Below are 20494 nucleotides of genomic sequence, written 5' to 3' on the forward strand. Positions count from 1 at the left end.
AATCTCTTGAATCTTAAATCCAGTATGAATGACCAACTGGCTGTTACACATAGAAGCTCAAATCATTATGATACAGCACACACTCCCTGGTGAAAAAACGAGCTGCTTCTCTCAAATTTAACCACCTTAAAGGGGAACTTCATTTTTTTTCAACCTGGGGTCTGTTTTCATGTCATTTCATACATGTGAGTGATGGAGAAATTCATTTTCGACATAGCTCCAGTATTTAGCCAGGCAGGCAGTTTAGTAGCTCAGCTAGCAGCTCAGCTAGCAAAAAGTATGGGGCAATATTCCCCCCCCGCGTCAAAGTCCGCCCTAACATGCTTTTTTTCCCACACTGACCGGCTTGGATAGTCTCAAAGAGTGTCCCACAACATACTAGAGATGAGAAGTGAACGAAAACCTCCACATTACCTGGCGATCACTCTTTGATGTGGTCTGTATCCAAATCTCGTTCCGAAATTGCCTGATAGCTTGCGCCAAAACACCGGTGGGGGAAACAGCTGTTCCGAAATCACGTGAGCTATCGCACATACCGCGAGCAGCGGAGCTTCTACAGCTGATCGCTGCTGCTTGGGACACATGTCTCAATTCTGATCACAGATGTATTAAAATGACTCCCGACACACACCGTTGCTCAGTGAAATCTGGCTGGTACAACCGTGACCGACCAGTAGCGGCAGCAGCTGACCACGCGAGTTTCGTGTTGCGGACTGGCTTGGCTCCGTGCCAAATCAAATTTTCAAAATCATCTGGCGGGCCAGATATTATTCCTGACGGGCCAGTTTTGGCCCGCGGGCCGCCAGTTGCCAACCACTGACCTAGACAATTTCATGTTTTCCAAGAAAACTCCCACTTTTATCCATGTGGTAACATAACAGCAGAAGGGTTTTCTAATCATCAATGAGTCTTTCAACAGCATTAGCTAACACAATGTAGCATTAGAACACAGGAGTGATGGTTGCTGGAAATGTTCCTCTGTACCCCTATGGAGATATTCCATTAAAAATCAGCCGTTTACAATTACAATAGTAATTTACCACATTAACAATGTCTACACTGGATTTATCATTCATTTAATGTTATCATCATCTGGAAAAAATGCTTTTTTTTAAAAAAAATTAAGGACATTTTTAAGTGACCCCAAACCTTTGAACGGTAGTGTACATGTACAATATCTGTCTGTGGTTAGTCCTCATACACATGGATCTATTTTATGTATTTATAATGCATTTATTGACAAATGTTACTTTGCTGTGTTCTTGCACATGGTGTCTATCTGATGACTGCTGTTTAGATGTATGATTATCTATGAAATAAGCAGCTGTGTGCTCTTATTCAAGACAATAAAACTTTTCTTATCCCATTTTTGCTTGTCTTAATTTAATACATTTGTTAAAGTCCTTCTCAAAATGCTTTTCCCTTAATGCAGCTGGTTGATGTTTGAGCTTCACAGTGCAGAATAAAGCACGTGAGTCTCTTGTCACTTTTTCTGCGATAAAAAGATCCTATGTCCAAAACATTTACATTTTCATAAATTCTGGATTTTTTACTGTGCTGGACATGTGTGGCAATCCACAACATACTAAAATGATTACTGACAAGCATGTTATTTTCAGAGTCATTGGAGACATGCTTCACTTTGTGTAGCATTGTGATATTTTCACAGAGGAAACAAATGACTAGTGCAAATACTACCAAAGCCTCTCCTGGCATTTTCACTGCATAAACAGACTGATGACTAAATTGTCTGTCAAGCAGCCAAGACCTACAGCTGTAACAGATGATAAGAGGCAAAAGTATCACAGTGATCTGTCGGTCCACAGTGCTACTGTGTTTGTGACTGCAGCTGGCAGAGGTGTAACAGGACACTCACAGGACTTCACTTAAAGGCTACAAGGCCAATTCAGGTAGACCTGCAAGTTTTCCTCACTGTGGTAACCAAGGTCTAGATGAAACAGTACTGTCAAAAAAAAACAACAAAAAAAACCCAACTGCAGCTTATTCGCTCAGTTCATATTACTAAAAGAAAAAAAAAACAGACCAATCAGACCACTTTGGTTGGTAAGGGCTTCCAGGGCAGCCATTTCTTTTGCTCAGTCTATTTTGGTTATTACTCCATCAAGCGACGCAGCAGAGTTACGTGACGATCGCTGTATGTTTGTCCGTCTGTTCGTCTGTGACAAGATGGTCCTGGACGTTCCTCGATCCCTTATGAAAATCAGAGGGGATGGAGCCTTTGTAGTTGTAGCTCTCACGCTGTGGAACGCATGGTCCCTCTCTGTGCACTCTGCCAATAGCCTCTCCATTTTTAAAACACATCTTAAAACCTACTTGTTCCCTGGCCTTTGGCAGAGCAGTCACCTTTATTGGATCTTTATCTGTTTTATTTTACTGTGTTACTGTTTTGCTCTTGTTCTTGTATTGCTGATGATTTATTTTACTGTAAAGCACTTTGGTTGGCCATTAGGGCTGGACCCGAATATCCGGAATATCCGAATATTCGTTCGCTACGGCAGTATCCGGATATTAATTTTGGTATCCGAATATTCGCCCCCCCCCCCCCACCTCGTCGGACGTTACCGGGCGGAAAGAATATGCAGCGTTACTGTCTTCCTTCCGCCTTCGGCCCACATCGGCTCATGTCGGCTCATCCCATCCTATATTCACATAAAAATATGCACATATGTCTATGTCATCACTCCTTCCTCCCCCCAGACGAAAATATTCGGAGCTCGTCTCTTCCCTTCGCCTTCGGCCCACTTCGGCTCATCCCGTGTTCTTCGGCTCATCTCGGCTCCTCCGTTCGTGTTTGTAAACACCACCCAAATGGTCGGGTTGCTGCCGACTCTGACATCACGCTTCACTTCGTTGCATAAACACAAGACAAGATGCTGAAGACCGTCGGATGTTATGGGGCGGAACGAATATTCGGATAGTCGTCTTTAATAGGGCCCGAATATTCGGAGGCCAGAAATCAGTATTTGGGCTGGCCCTATTGGCCATATGCCTTTAAAAGTGCTTTATAAATAAATCTGACATTGACATTACTCAACAACAGACTCACAAATTTTAATGAAATTCTCAGGGAAGTTCAGAAATGACACAAGGAGCAAGTGATTAGATTTTGGCAGTGAAGCGACTTTTAGTCTCGATGCATGGATTTGTTAAAGATTTCTGTACCATTGCGAGATAGTGGTATGGTATCACTGTAACCATGACAACAAGTGAACCCTACATCAGCTGCCTGCTGACAATAACATCTTTGTGATCCTACTACAAATCCACCACTGAGGACTTATCAGGACTTATCCATTGGAAATGATACAGAAACAATTGATTAAATTGTGGGGGTGTTTCTGAGTCCCATCAATTCCCACCGTCCACTACATATTTAGGTCACATGATTCGGTATCCGTACATAACGTACACATGCAGAACATGCCTGTGCTCAGGGTAATGTCAATTTGTTTGTGGGTACATCTATATTAAATGGCCACATTCTATGATGCTGTGACTTCAGATCATCAATAAATAAAAAAAAGTGCTGCATTTCCAAAAAAAAAAAAAAAAATGCAGCATTTCTGCCACATGGGAGAAAGAACAGCTTTGGCTCAGGACAGCGCTCTCTGAGTGCTTTTCTGGTTTCATACAGTTGCTGTCAGAGACAAGAACCAAAATGCATTCACACAGCAGACAGGTAGGGGGAATGATCAAAAAGCATTTTTAATGAGAATGTTAATGTTGAATAAAGCAAATAAAAATACAAACAAAAAGTGGCTCAAGGATGCAGAAAAACTGAAATTCAACAAAAATAAAAAAAACGGGAAAAAGAAAGTAAAAACAAAGGACAGTAGGAGGAGCATACAGGGAGAAGAATAGAATAGAATAGAATAAAATAGAACAGAGAAAGACAAAAGTAAAAACACAAAGCTCAATTCACAATATTTTGCTTATATCATATTATGATCTTCACTGACAAAAAACACTTCCTCAAAGCTGGAGTCAGCATTTTTGACTGACTAGTAGCAAGGTACAACCAGACAAACAGACTTGAAAGACGCTCAACACTGCTCAAACATTGCTTTTGGTAAATAACCCGCTGATGTCAAACAGCTGCAATATTTACAACATCCTCAAATTCATCTGCAACTTTGGAAGGTTCCGCTACCTATTTCCCATTCCATTTTGTTTTGTTTCATTTCATTTTGCAATGTCGTGTTATGCTATAAATATATGCTTGAACAATAACAGAGAACCAGAAACTAATGGAGGGCATTTGAAATGATATGTCTTGCACATAACAGAAACTTGTTAGTTAGCAGAACCTCGGTGTGTAGCTCTGTTACCTCTAGTGCCTTTCCTTGACCTTCTAAAAAGCACACATGGTGTTAAAACACTGGGAAAGTTCTTCGTAAAACAATAAAAAAGTGAAACTACGGGACATAAATCATTCAAATAAAGCCCTATTCGCATGGGACTAGTATTACCTCGGGACCAATGATGATTTGTAATAATTGTAGAGGATGTCTGTGATCTTAATCTCATGTGAATGCTCCATGTCTGCAATTTGTGACGTAAAAATTCCTCAGCAAATTACCTATCATATTTCGCTAAACACCGACATTCAGGGATAATACTAGTCCTGTGTGAATCTGCATCTCAGTGACTGGGGGGCTATATAGTTGTTGTTTTGGCTTTTTTTTTGGCTTTTTGTTGCCTTCCCAGTCGAATTATGTAGGCTGCGGTAGAAATTACTGAAAATATTTAGGTGCAAATGCAGGAGTAGACCTATACATAGCAGGTCTATGGACTATTCACGGAAACGACTAAATCAGATCAACAAGAAGAGGCAAATTTCAGAGGACACTGAGATGGATGACTTGTAGCAGCACGCGGAAAGAAACATTTTTCGACGTCTATCTTTCAACAAGCTTAATACAAACGCCCTAAAGGCCCGTTGTCCCGACAACGCTGATCGCTGTTCTCTCGTCACGTTGTTGCCTTGACATATTTACTGTTGCCATGACGACTACATACCACGTTAAAAGTGATCATTTTAACCCAGACCACAAGCTTTCCATGAACCTAACCAAGTGATTTTTGTGCCGAAACCTAACGAGACCCTAACAACAGCGTTGTTACAACATAGGCTAAGTTCAAATGATGTTGTCCTAGCAACACTGTTCTTACACACTGTTCGAATTTTACTACCAGCTATATACGTAATATATTTAATGCCACCCTAACAGTAAACTATGAATCAGTTTCAATGTTAGCTTGTATTTTATATGTATCGTCTGTCTTATCATGCATGGATCCAATTGTTCCTTGTTCCCCTCCCTCCTCTTCTCCTGTCCCTCTCCATCCTCCACACCCTCTATCTCTTCTGTCCCTCTCAACCCGCTGGCCAGCAGCAGATGGTTCCCCCACATAAAGAGCTGGGTTCTGCTCAAGGTTTCTTCCCTGTTAAAAGGGTGTTTTTCTTGCCACTGTTGCCTTAGGGCTTGCTCTGGGGGTTCAGACATATGGGTTCTGTAAAACGTCTTGAGACTGTCTGAACTGTAGTTGGCGCTATATAAATAAAATTGAACTGAACTGAGTTGAACTGTCAGTTCAGCATGTTGGACAGAGCAGGTATCACACTGTATTCTGTGACAACAGCGGATGTTGCACAGATTTGACATCACATCCGAGCCGTAATGTCAGTAAATTTGAGTGAAATACAGACTTCACTTATCCCACGTGACTGCACTGCAAGAAACACAGACGTGGGGGGGTAATGTGATGCTGCATAAAACAGGCCCCCTCTCTGTAGGGAATCATACTACTGGTCCATACCAGTAATGCAAGTCCCCACTGATGACCCATACCAAACACACAGGTACCGCTGTGTATTCATGCTGCTCTTCACCAAACCAGGCTGTACGTCTCAATGACTGAAGGGATTTAACAGAAACAATTGCTTTCCTCCTACAAGAACCCGGCCTCAGTCAGACAACTCTGTCTCTCTCTCTCTCTCTCTCTCTCTCTCCCTCTCTCACTCACTCACTCACTCACTCACTCACTCACTCACTCACTCACTCACTCACTCACTCACTCACTCACTCACTCACTCACTCACTCACTCACTGTGTATTCCTATCATTGTGGGGACTTACCATTGACTCCCATTCATATCTAATGAATGGGAGTCAATTCATTAGAATTGACTCCCAACAATGCCTAACCCTAAAGAAATATTTTTGCACTTTTACTTTTTTCAGTAACAATAACATGGCAAAACACTGTTTCCCCTCATGGGGACCCAAATGAGGTCCCCACAAATGACATTTCTTTTGGTTTTCCTATGGTTGTGAGGACATTAGGTCCCCACAACCCCTATAATTACCCCCCCCCCACCACCACCACCACACACACACACACACACACACACACACACACACACACACACACACACAGATGTCCAGGATTCATGACTCACTGGGGCAACAGTATCAGCTTTCCCAATCACTGTCTAGTGTTTGTGCTACTCCAAAATGATTAGACTCAGGCTTTGGTGTGCATTTAGATGAAAGATACTAATGAAAACAAGCAGCAGGCACATCTTTCTCCTTCTTTCCCAAGAGTCTCATTTTCCAGCAGCCACAAAGATGAGCAGCGGAAGGCTCCAAATGCTGACAGAACCATTTCATAACAAGTATCAAATAGATGTTGTCCAGCAGTGAGTCGCTGAGCTCTCCTCACACAGATCTTTGTTCTAGCGCTGTCCCACTTTCCTTTGCAGTAAACATGGAAATGTGGGCAGTATGTGTTTTGTGGAGGACTTATGGATGACTAACAGCCCAAGCCCCCTACTCCTCTAGATCCTGCCTGGCTTTGGGACAGGGTCAACTAAAATTGCTTATTAGGGCGTAAATCTAATTCAGCTTGCTTGTCTCTACTGTGTAGTCACTGTGTAGCCATGCATGCTTTTGTTCAAAGGCATGATGGGAACCTTGTATCTTGGGGTATATCTGTGTGTGCTGGAGGGTAAACAGTGTTGAAGCAATGCACCTTTTCTTTGATTTAGTGCCAGCGTCTCCACAATGCTGCAGTGTGATGCACAACCCAGTCATTTTCAAAGTTATCACAGTTTCTCAGACACCTCCCGTGCTCATACACAACATTTTATCACACACACATTATAGGTAGAAACCAAGAGCAGCAGGCGGCGTTGAATATCAAGATCTGAGTAAAAGCAAAAATACTCCGCTGCATAGATGTTGCAGGGAAAATGTATGCTGAAATGGATTTATGAATGTTTATGCAGAATTATTACATAATCTAACTTTGCATTTGGACAGCGAGATGATGAAGGAAGACTGTGGTAATAATACTGTATGTGAAGCTCTTCTTGATGAGCAGTCAAGGAGAGTTTTAGGAATGACTGGAGAAATGAATTACAGGGAAGGCTGATTATGAAAAGTTAAGCAGTGGTGGTATTGCACCATTGTGATGGCTAATCAGCGTGACTTTCAGGTTGGATGTGTCGTCTGATTTCATTACAGTCACTGCAAAGTTATATGGTTTCTGTATCATTGATGATGAAATGTCAGTGAGAACAAAGCACCAGGGGACATACACATAAACTCACACAGCTTCTAGCAGCCTTAAGTTTGTACATTTAATCAAGACATGCTTTGGATGGAGGTGGTTCAGGAAGAGTGAGAGCCTCTTTGTGGCATTTAAATTACCTGTAGATTATATGAAATTATGCTCTTTAGAACCCTCAACATCCCTCCATGTCAAAACACTCTGTCAGCATTAAAAAAAACACCTGTCACAAGTAAGAAGAAAGGCTGAGATCAAGAAAAACTACATGATGAATAAAAGGAGAGACAGGAGTAGCCAGAAATACTTTAACATCAGCAACACTGAGGAGTCTGGAGATGCTGCTCTGACTGAAAGATGAATGTGACACTGCTACTGTGAGTCCAGTGGATGGTTCGGTGAATCATACAAATCAAGACTTTGGTCTGGTGTGGTATGGTTTGCATTTCTTGTATGTCCCAAAAATCTGCCGTCAGTCTCCAAGCTTTATGAAGCCTATAGTAGCTTAACACAGTCAGCCTCAGGAATTTCTAATCATTCATTAATTAATGTGGGTCAATGTATACATACATATATATATATATATATATATATATATATATATATATATGTATATATATATAATTGAGGGACTTTTGAAGTCCATGGCATATATCTTGCATACATTTTTAAAGTAAAAAAAAAAAAAATTATAATAATAATGTTTTTATGTTCATTATGATCATGTCATTACAAAGTCAAAAGCTATTTATTATAGAAACAGTCATTAATTAAAAAAAATGACTGGATATCCCTAAAATCTCAACGAAATAACCATCCAAATTTAACAAAAAACACCTCCTAATTAGCTAAACAATAAAAATGACCTGATCAAAAATAGTTTAGATTATGTTCTTTTTATTAAGTTGAGATAATCATGACAGATATTTTTGGCAATATATCAAATTTTTTACGGAAAATAAAAGATTGTATCTGTGTTCAAGAAACCACTTTCAACTAAGTTCCTCATTACAAAAACACCTCTCTCGGAAGTGTGTTAATTCCAGATCACATGACCTGATGATATCATTTCCTCCTGAAGAAAAGACTGGGAAGGCAGGGGACACCCTGGACAGGTCACCAGTCTGTCGCAGGGCTACATATACAGACACACAATCACACTCACATTCACACCTACGGACAATTTAGAGTAACCAATTAACCTCAGCATATTTTTGGACTGTGGGAGGAAGCCGGAGTACCTGGAGAAAACCCACGCATGCACAGGGAGAACATGCAAACTCCATGCAGAAAGATCCCAGGCCCAGGCTGGGATTTGAACCGGAGATCTTCTTGCTGCAGTAAAAATTTATTGATACCTATCAACTATGGTACCATTTACCCACAAATATAAATTGACCCATATCTATTTTTCAGCATTTGAACTTGAATCAGGCTAATTTTCTGTCTTACCTGATGAAGACACCCTATTTTCTGAACTGGTACTGACAGTTAGCATTGGGTGTAAATCAAGAGGTACTGAGTTGGTCTGGATATACATAACTTCTAATGTCACACGTTTCACTGTCATTTAGAAAACCCTGATCAGAGTGATGTCATTGTTCAAATATTTAACTTCTAAAAGCTTAGAAATAGGTTTTATGTAGTGTACATAGAAAGACTATTGCTGAAAAGATTTTTACAAATAATACCGGTGCACTTTAAAACCGGATACAATTGTAAAAATGTACATCTTGTTTAACACTGATGCTATCTGGACTCTTTTACATAATGCCACTTATAGAGCGGGTTGTGCATGAACCTCCTAAATCTAAAGTTCAACAAAGCAAAGCCTGAAAATGTACAAAGGTAGAAAACATACTGCTGAAGACGAGTGTGTGAGAGCGCCACAACCCTCGGCTGTGTTCTAAATTTAATCTTTCCCAAACAGCACAGCCCTGTGAGTCATTATGTAAAGTAACGGCAGGCTTGAGTGAAAAGGGGAGGCTGTGGAGCTGTAAGATGGCTGGGCTCACGTGATGCTGCTCTAATTCAGAAATGCTTTAGAGCAGCAGCGTAAATGTTGGGCAACAAGCATATGCAAGCACATGTACTGACGTGCCTGAATAGACACACTTGGGCACACATGCTGAAATAGAAATGCACATTGCAAGCACGCACAGAGAACATGTCACGTATGAATACTGGCCCATTCTGACATCAGCAGAGAGGGCAGAAAAACAAAGGAAAAGATGCAGGAGCAACTCTGCTGAAAGAATTTAGTCTGTGCATGCCAGTTATAGGACACAATGTAGCATTGTAGGCAAAAGAGTAACAGCTTCTCACCGATTATGATGCCATTTTATACCATTCCACGCACATTTCAGAAAATTCATTAAAACATGACGTACAGTTACATCTATATTGTATTAACACAAAGTGCATGAACATGACATGGTATTCTGCATGTATGGGAAAGTGCTTATAGATTTTTTGTGTGTTGATCGAACATCGTCCCAGCAAAGATCTTGATGCTAATCATGGAAACAATAACAGCACACGATGGCAACAGTGAAAGAAAAAAACATAGACTGTAAAACACGAGCTGTTCATCTCTACATGTAGTGTCTCACATGCAAATACAACGGTCCCTCGTCTGACGAAAATCTGTAGCGACCATAGTTATTTTGTTATTTCTATATATTCTAAGGCTTTATAAACCTTTCCCACAGTCTCGTAAACACTTCCTGTGCTTTCAGACCCTTTCTACACTCTTGCAGCTACGTAATTTTAACAGCATATGAACTTCTATGCGGGTACTCATCAGTGAATATACCACAACTTGAATGATGACGATGAGATGAATGATGCTGGATGCTGCTAAACACAGGAGACAGAAGAGACTGATGCTATAGTCGCTGAGCCAATCAGAGCCCAGCGCTGTATGCAACAGATTTTATTGCGATTTAATATTTTTAATATGCTTTACTTTTTAAAAATTTTTTTTTATCGTTTTCAATTTTTTAAGCTAGAAAATGCTGATTTTACCGCAAAACAATTAAAATAATAAATCTATAAAAATACCTATATACTGCAAAATCCCACAAAAAATTCCACGATACAAAATTAGATATATACAATTTAAAAATCTGCGATAGAGTGAGACCGCAAAAAGTGAACCGTGATATGATGAGGGACGATGTACTCCGTGATCAGAATGCAGGACGTTCCAGTGTTTCTACAGGGAAGGTGTAGCAGTGTGAGCAGTGGCAGCAGTGCTGTTCAGTATGTGTCTGCACAGCAGACAATCAGCATTTAGGTCACCCACAACACTCAGAGCCAAACACACAATCGTTCTACCATATTCTACTCAAACGTTACCTTTGTGTGCACAGAGCAGAAGAGTAGAGTGAACACAAAAGTGGTGGAGTTGCAATCAACAAATTGATGTCATCAAAGAGTCACTGAAAGGTTCTGGACAAGGTTCCTGGACACTGACATCATCATGACATTGGAATTATGACCACACAAAAAAAATTGGTGAGGGCTCTGAACAATTGCCATTCTCCATTTTAAGGCTAACTATCATCCAGCTATTGTGCTCCTCATACTGGAATATATGATACTGCACCTGGGGTTAGTCTGCTCTGTCAGAAGCTATGCTGCAGAACAAGCTGAGCAGCATCAACTGATATCAACTGAAGAAAATATTCTCGTGTAGGTCCAGCAACACACTGAAGTTTTTGAATCTTTATGTTGCAAATAGCAGAAGGAACATTGTCCCAGTAGCACCACAGATGCCTTTGTCATAGTCCCCTATTGCTAGCTAAACCTCCACAATGCTTTCTGCTTGCCAACACACAACTGCCCAAAGTCCAAACAGCCAACTCCTGAAGTCGCTGAAGCGTTGTACACAAATAAGCTGCAGTCTTCCATCTCATTAAACAGTGCTGCAATCAGGTACTACAGTTAATGAACAATACATTTTCTGACATGAATTTCCATCGTCTTCTGCCCGAGCAGTTAATTTGTTAGTGGCCTGTTAAATTATTAACACCAATTTAATGATTAACCACAAACCATGAACAGTCTTCATATACATAGCAAGGTAGCTTCAAGATCATGCAATGATCTCAGGTTAAGTAACACATCATAGTTCAGAGTCGGAAAAGGTCTAACAAGTAAAATGAACGAGTATCTCATGAAGGCAACCACAGAGCAGCATGTTTTCAGCTTGATAAGTGTGGTGATGTGATGTTTGAGCCACAGCTGTTCAGTTTTCCATCTGGCACCCCATCTGTTTGGACGCAATGTGTCACCCTGACTGTGATTTTGTCACTCGATTCACTACATAATGCATCCTTCTTTTGTTTCAGAAACAAGCATTAACCATAGATGCTCTGAAGGACAGAAGAATTCAAGCTGTGATGATGTTTTTTTCTGTTGTCCCAGTTGAAATGTGTAGGGGAGTGGCTGGCTCATTTTCTACAAGTGTAGAAGTTCTAATGTTGAAAAATAAACACTGCTGAGGTTGATGGAAATGTCAGTATGTTTACTGGTATTTTGCCGGTATGTATGAAACAAATCATAAATATGACTAGATGATAGCAGGGGAAAAGTCGGGGAATCATAGGCTGCCGAAACATTTTTCTCTAACTTCACAGTACAGGGAGACCCTTTCACTTCATACAGCACAGCACAGCAGAGTTTCCACTGGATTCATTCATCTGTGCCAGCTCACTGTGCCAACAAGTCTGCCAAAAGTAGCTATCAATAGTCATGGATTAAATGCACTGGAATACAGTACACACAGGCAGACACACTGAACATAATGGGATTTCAAGATTATGTATGTTCAACAGTACATTGTGATTTCAAATAACTCCTGTTGCTAATGCTACTGTAAAGAGACACTGACAGTCCATCATATACTCTTTAGGTAAAGACAGAAACTGCTGAACCTCGTAGGGAGTTTGTTTTAGTGGCATTTAGTGTAAGTGTAGAGGCACTTGTCTGCACCTCTTTTTGTACCATTAAAAATACATCCATCTCCATCTCTCAAACATAGCATGCAATGCAAACTCTCTGAGCTGAATTATTTCTACAAATGAAAATGTTTGAGGTGTTGGTTTTTAAGGTTTACATCTGCAAAATATATCAATGTGTTAGATATATTCAACATACTGAAATACAGTCATGGCTAAAAACTATTAGACCACTCGTTTTCTTCAATTTGTTGTTCATTTTAATGCCTGGTAAAACTAAAGGTACATTTGTTTGGACAGACATAATGATAACAACAAAAGAGTTTAATTTCAGAGCTGATATCAGACATTTCCATGGATTTCTTGATAATAACCAAAATCACTTCAGTTCTTTCATCAGTATCTATGGCATTGTTCTGCCAAAAACAGCTTTTAGGATTCCATGTTTTCTTTTCTGTTTGTTTTAGTCCCATGATCCACACAGGAGTTAGTACTGATCCATAGCCATTGTTTCTGATGACTGCAGCCATACGTCTCTTCATGCTCTCCACCAGCTTCTGACATTGTTCTGCTGTCACAGCAGCCCATTCCTGTTGCACTCATTCTAACTTATTTACTTTGTTTTGGGTTTGTGGTTCTGCATTCTGCGTTTGATGATTTTCACAGGTTTTCAGTTGGATTTAGATCTGGTGATTGAGCAGCCAAGGCATGGTCCCAATGTTCTGGTCTCCATCCAGGCTTTAACTGATCTTGCTGTGTGGTAAGGGGCATTGTCTTGTGGGAAAATCCAGTCATTGAAGGCAGGAAAGAGTTTTCCAGATGATGGACAAAGACTGTTTTCAAGAGTAGCCCCAAACATGACCTGGTTCATTGTCCCTGTTCCACCCAGACTGAAACAACCCCAGACGGTCACTGATCCACCCCCATGTTTTACTGTAGGGGCAGACAGTCCGGTTAGCAGTCAACTGCATTAAAATGAACAACAATTTGAAGAAAAAAAGGTGATCTAATAACTTTTTCCATGACGGTATGTCTGTGGCAGAGTAAAAAAGTAGACTGGACTTTCCATCATCATCCCTGGTGTTCACACCGTCCACCAACCTCAGCAAGACGCAACAAAGTCCAACAAAGGGTGCTGTACAACATTGTCTTGCTCTGACATTACCATAAAAGAAAACTTCTGTTGAAAATTTTTATAGTGTAGTCTATGATCTCTCAGTTATGATAACATTTTCTCTTGTCAAAGTAATTTGCCAAGCTGCCAACGCTAAAGGAACTTAAGAGGACAAGAAACATAGGCAGGCAAACAAATAAAATGCTTATGTGAATGATTTAAACCACTTAGTGGTCAAAAAGTGCACCTGGAATGTTGCTCTTGGCATCTAATCACAGACGTTTGAATGAATGTTACTATGCCTTTCTTTTCTCACCATTTAGTGGTGGAACATAAATTTCCCTTATCCTAAGGCACATTCCCAAATCAAAGAAGTTGTGTCATCCCTGTAGCAAGTTCCAGGTCTGCCCCAAGGTTTCTGCCTGGAAAACCTCTAAAATGGGACAACAAGGGAGGCGAAACAATTAGATGCCTAACCAGCCGGGCATTCTAATCCAAACTTCTTCCCCTGTCTTATTGATCATAGTAGGATCAAATGGAGGTGTGAAAGCATCTAATGGAGTCTATAACCTGTTTACTGGCATCAAAACTCTGTCTGCCTCAGTACTGTACTATTAATTGGTCCACAAAGAGGCTGTTTCAACGTGATCTCCATTCTTTTTTATTTAGTACTTGTATCAGCAGTCAAATGTTTTTTGGCTAAAGGGGAGGATTGGATGATAAATCTGCATAATGAGGACATCTTTTGTGTACTTTAGTCCCTTTTTACTAAATGTTTCTTCACTCATTTACACACACCCACACACACCACACACACACACACACACACACACACACACACACACACACACACACACACACACACACACACACATCAGGTTGTTGACTTCTTTTAGTCGTTGAACCTGTTCTCGTGTTTTAGCATAAAATTAGACTCCAATCAAATATATTCCTTTAAAAGCTCTGTGCCAAGCCTTTCAGAAGCACCAGATATTGCTTAAGTGCCAACATCTCAGATGAAACCAAACCCACAGTATTAGCCACCGAGCACAGAATGTGTAGCAAAATAGAGCTTCAACAGCTGTACAGTCTCTCATACTGAGTTGAAAGAATAGAGCTGCACATAAATAAGGTATAATAGATAAATACAATGATTTCTTTTTACATTTGTGGGATTTTTAGCACCCTGGCTCAACATGGGACTGCACCTTCGCTCAATTTAATGCAACTGGCTGACTCTCAATCTATTTAGAAGTGTTTGGAGAGCCAGCGGTTTCATTGGAAAGACTCCTTTGCACCAATGTGCACTACCATGCACTGACATGCATGTGTGGCCATATCAGTTACCAAAACAGAGTAGTTTAGATGACACCATACAGACTACATCTAAATAAAAGACAGGGGCTTGCTGCTACATGAATGATATATTCCTGTTCAAAATCCTGCATAGAGCGCTTTAAATGAGTGTTTCCTCGAGCAGGGGCAGTGGGATTCTCAGTGCAGCACCATCACAGCTGAGGAATCACAGAGATATAAAGAAGCTCTGCACATGAAACCTCCTGAAGACAACTTTAACATGAAGTCGTAGTGCAGGGCTCTTCAAATCTGACATCAATTAACACAAAGACGTAATCCTTATTCTGATACACCACTGTCCCAGTGTATAATACATGATAACTAATTCCAGTGAGTCTCTAATGATAAAAGGAATTTTAGCCTTCATTGAGAGGCCTGTTAACATTAATGAGAAGGTGAATTACAGGCAGGATGTGTAAATGGAAGGGTAAAGCCAGGTCACCAAGTGGATTCCCCCTCAGGGATCTAGGTAATAATCCTCTTCTGCAGCTTTATCTCGAGCTTTCACTTAAGGATAAGAAAAGGCAAGGGAAGACCAAAGCTGTGCTGCAGTGTGTTTGACACACCAAGACCGTATGAGCTTCATCAGAAAGCAGATTCTTCTGCTCTTTTACCTGTCTGTATGCACCTCCAGTGTATCAAACACATTTGCTGAATGATATGTGTGCATGTACATGTGAAAAAATGTGTGTGCATTGGAAAGTTCACTTTACAGAGATGTAACAGAGATGAAGACAGAGTTAGAACATCTTTTTAGAATGAAGCTGTCCGTGGCTAAAATGGCAGACATTTATTTTTATACACAGTGGAAAATTCTGAATACAAAAAAAAGAAAAGTAAAAACACTGAAAGTGGAAGCTTGTCTTAAATAGTTTGCAGGTGCCACTTAAGGGGGAAAATGAGTTTGTATTATGGTTCTGCTTTGAAAAATCATAAATCTGATTATATGAAATAGATTGGCGGTCTTCACAGTTCATTTGACAGAAATAACTTTTTACACCACTAAGTACAGGTTTCTATCTGCTGTTGCACGGCATATCCAATTCAACTCAGTTCATTTTTATTTGCAAAGAGCCAATTCACAACATACTGTACACAACGAACAGAGAACCCAACAATCCAAAGTTGCCTTTGGATTCCCTATGAGCAAGCAATCAGTGGGAAGGAACCAAAAAACCCTTTTCCATTAACAAATTAGAAACAAAATTAAATTGGTTTCGTAGCTGAAATTTCGCAGAAGCCATGTGAGTGGCAGTAATTAGAAATGAGTGATATCACTCCACTTTCTGGACACAACTCTTCTCGAACCTGGAAGATGCCTTGTCTAAATGCCTATCTACGTTTTCTATCAGCTTATTCAAAGACAAGGTTGAGTTACAAGTTAATGAGGGTTTGGCATTGGGAAAAACATAACATCCATCCATTATCTATTCACCACATCATCCTCTTCATGGTCGCGGTCTATCCCAGCTGACTGAGGGTGAAGAAAGAGAACACCTGGACAGGTAACAGTCTATCACAGGGCTACACATAGAGACAAACAATCACTCACACTCACATTTAAGGATAATGTAGAATCACCAGTTAACCTCAGCATTTTTTGGACTGTGAGAGGAAGCTGAAGAACCTGGAGAAAAGCCACACATGTACAGGAGAACATGGAGACTCCATGCAGAAAGATCTTAGGTTGGTGCATGAACTGGGGATATTCTAGCTGCAAAGCGACAGTGCTAACCACCAAACCACTGTGCAGCCCAAGACACAACATATACCAATTAAATGTTGCTGGTGTATTTCAGGGACAACACGTACAGACTTTATATCTGCAACCAGAAAATGACTTGTGTTCGCTCTCACTCACAAAAATGTTCCACAACTATTCTGCTTTTTAAAGTGTGAATGGGTGCTCGTGTGTCAGCATCAATTCTTTCCATAAAATGTTTCTGTTAAGTTCAACTGTGCATCTAAAAGCACACAGCAGAGTTTAAACAAACATTTGCAGAGATCACTAGCTCGACTGGTGCCTGTGACTTACCAAGGAAGCGGAAGGTCCTGCGCACCAGCGGGTTGAGGTAACAGCAGTCTCCAGTGGCCAGCGTCTTCTCTGACCGGTCGAACTCTTTGGATGTGTACTGAACCAGGAACAGCACAGTCTCTGTGATTGTGATCTGATTGAAACAAAGGTTGGAGACAAAAACAGAGGAAACAGTATAATAAGAGCATGTATTTGTGAGGTCTGAGCTGCTTGTGCTGGCAGCACCACTTTGTCACACTCTGTCCAATCAGAGCTCTTGTCACTGTTAAGTGGGCTTCATCTGCACAGACACAGCTGTAGAATATACAGAAACATATGGAGAGAGGAACCCAGCCCACCATAAGCTGAGGAATTTTTCATTTTTAGTCCACCAAGGAGGTGGAGCCTTGGCAGAGTACTGTGCTGTCTGAGTGCTTTTCTAGGTTTTAAATGTGAGCTGGTTTACAGTTCCATCTGTCTCTGATGTATCCTGGATATAGACCTGTTACTGCCTCTAAACTTACCTTGGCTCAAAGGAACCCAAACCATATAGGAACCCACAGAGCTCCATCAGTTCAAAGTGTGTTTAATAATAATTAACAACCTGTCAGATTCAGGCTATTGCAATACATTAAAGCCCATAAACTTAAACAATGAAATAAAAGCCAAAAGCAGGACCGTTGGTAACTCACAATTCAACAAATAAATACGACAGTGAATTTTTTTTTTTTTTTTAATTTCTGAACATGAAAATCAAAAAAATCCAAATTCAAACAGCTGCATGGTCAAAACCAGAAACCTCGACTCTGTGGAAAAGAGACACTGTGGAGACATTAACCAGATTTTCACAAGTCTCTCTGAAACAATCACTGACTGAGGTTTTAGACCTGAAGCAAGACCCACCACTTTCAATGCTGCCTGACCAAAACTAAACATGAGAATAAATCACACTCATTTGGTAAAGAGTCAGTAATTACTGATGCAACTGGAATCAAACAACAGTGTGACAATACAGTTACAAAACTTATGTTTTTTAATGGTGACAGAGCATTTGAAACAGTAGCAATGCACATCATAATCCAAGTTCCACCACACGTACAAATCCTGACCATGTCCTGATGCACCACCTCAATGGTCAAGATAGAACTGGTTTTATTCCAAATTATAAACAAATCTAGTGTGAAGACCCAAACTGACAATCCGATGTTTGTTTATCTTTCAATACTTTCTGACTCCCTGATCCTATCTACAGTGGGTACAGAAAGTATTCAGACCCCTTTAAATTTTTTCACTCTCTGTGTCATTGCATTTGCCAAAATCAAAAAAGTTCATTTTATTTCTCATTAATGTACACTCAGCACCCCATCTTGACAGAAAAAAAACAGAAATGTAGAAATGTTTGCAAATTTATTAAAAAAGAAAAACTGAAATATCACATGGTCAGAAGTATTCAGACCTACTATGTTAATGGGTAAAAATCTTCAAAAATAACTCACAAATACATCATTGCATTTTCTTTAAAGCAGGTGGTCACTACATTTAGGTTTAATTAAAGATTACTCAAAATATACACAAGGTGTGTTTTTTGTGAGCTATTTTTAGTTGCAGAACAATCTAAATAGTCATTAGTGTATGTGGAATTTGGTCAAATGTACGGTGGGTGTGTTTATGGTAATGAAAACATGTCAGTGATGTGTTTTAGCTAGTCACGGACAGTTGTGAAGCTCTGTGGTACAGAGAAATACAATCAGGCTTTGATGCACACAGAGTACTCGTTCAAAGAAAAATACATGGTTCGATTGCAGGCTGCAAATGGGATTGTTTCCTAAGGAGAAAAATGTGACAACAAAAACAAACTTTTAAAGGTAAGAGCGAGCAAACAGGAAGCAAACACTGGCCTCCATCCTCACTGACCCATCCATCTTTGACCCAACTAGCCACACTGCTTTTGCTTCTCTTAACAGTCAACAGACTCAACAACCAGAGCTCTTCATCAGCTAAGCGCTAACGTTTATATATTTATTCATTTAAACACAGGACTGAGGTGGTCATAGTTTTATTTGGCCACAGACATCAGAAGAGTCAACAGAAGAGAAGGACAGATTAGATCAGAGTACAGTCGAGCGTCGGTCAGCTGTTTATATTTCTGCTGGTTTTAGTGTAGATACTGAAATTGATGGCTCCCTGTGTCATGCAGATCAGCAGTTCCTCAATGCATTCTGTTGTGTTGGGGGGAACTCCTGCTTAGTGCCAGCTGAAACTTCTGTTTACAAAAATCTGTATTTGTGCAATATGAACTTCAGCAAGAACCCTTCAGTCCTGAAGGATTAGTATCTGTTTGAGCTTTAAAAGCTAATCTGTTTGTATATTCTATCACTGTGTCACCAAACTCAACTGCAAATTCAGACTGTGACAGCTGCTGCACTTTACTGCCAACAGCTCCACAACCTGCCAACCACATTAAACCTTCTACTGTTCTCCATCTGACTGCTGCCACCAGCAACGTCAGACATAATGACAACTACTAGTACATTTCCTGCAATGCCAATGGCTCTGAGATTAAAACTGTCCAGTTTTACCAGAACCAGAGTCCTGACAGCAGTCCAGCTGCAGCACATTTTCACTTCACGAAAGAAAATATTTGAAATACAGTCATCCCTCACCATATTGGGTATTTTTAAATTGTATTTTGTATGGATGATTTTTTGTTATATCACGCAATTTTGCGAAATATAGGTATATTTGTATATTTACTATTTTATTTATTTTTACAGTAAAATAAGCATTGGGGGGGACCAGCTTTAAAAATTGAAAACAATATAAATAATATACAAAATAAAAACATATTAAAAGAATATTAAACAGAAATACAATGTGTAGCGTGGGCTCTGATTGGCTCAGCGAAAGTCGCATCAGTCTCTTCTGTGTCCCGTGTGTCACTACACTCAACATCATTCATCTCATCGTCATCAGTGCTGTACAGCTAATTCATCATCATCTTCATCATTCAAGTTGTGGTACTGTATATTCACTGGTGAGTACCCGTATAGACGTTTAGATGTTAGACAGACAGACAGACAGACTAAAGCTTTATTAATCCCAGAGCGGGGAAATTTACAATGTTGTTAAAGCTACGTAGCTTGAAGAGTTTCGGAAGTGTTTAAAAGCACAGGAAGTGTTTATAAGAGTGTGGGAAAGGTTTATAAAGCCTTGAAATAAGTAGAAGTAATAAAATAACTATGGTCGCTACCTTTCGGACTTTCGTCTGTCGTGGGGTTCTGGAACATAACCCCACGACAGATCACTCTATTTGCATCCAGCAGCTCCAGGAATCTCAAAGCACATCTTCATATATCTTGGATGAATGAGTAGGACCCAGTCCTTTAAAACAGTGTTGTTTTCCAGTTTCAAGAGAAACAGTCACACTGTGTGTCACAGATTGTGACCGTTTAA

General features: G+C 40.2%; 1 protein-coding gene across 4 annotated transcripts in view; it reads right to left on the reverse strand.

Moving 5' to 3' along the window:
• The window catches only part of plppr5b (phospholipid phosphatase related 5b), a 131548-nt gene that overhangs the window by 46215 nt on the left and 64839 nt on the right, over positions 1-20494 (reverse strand). For all 4 annotated transcript variants that reach the window (XM_051940034.1, XM_022211001.2, XM_022211002.2 and 1 more), the window contains one exon: positions 17063-17195. In XM_051940034.1, the coding sequence (XP_051795994.1) occupies positions 17063-17195 (133 nt within the window). The remainder of the gene's footprint in view (positions 1-17062; positions 17196-20494) is intronic.

This window comes from Acanthochromis polyacanthus, chromosome 20 (assembly GCF_021347895.1).
Source record: "Acanthochromis polyacanthus isolate Apoly-LR-REF ecotype Palm Island chromosome 20, KAUST_Apoly_ChrSc, whole genome shotgun sequence".
Lineage (NCBI taxonomy): Eukaryota > Metazoa > Chordata > Actinopteri > Pomacentridae > Acanthochromis > Acanthochromis polyacanthus.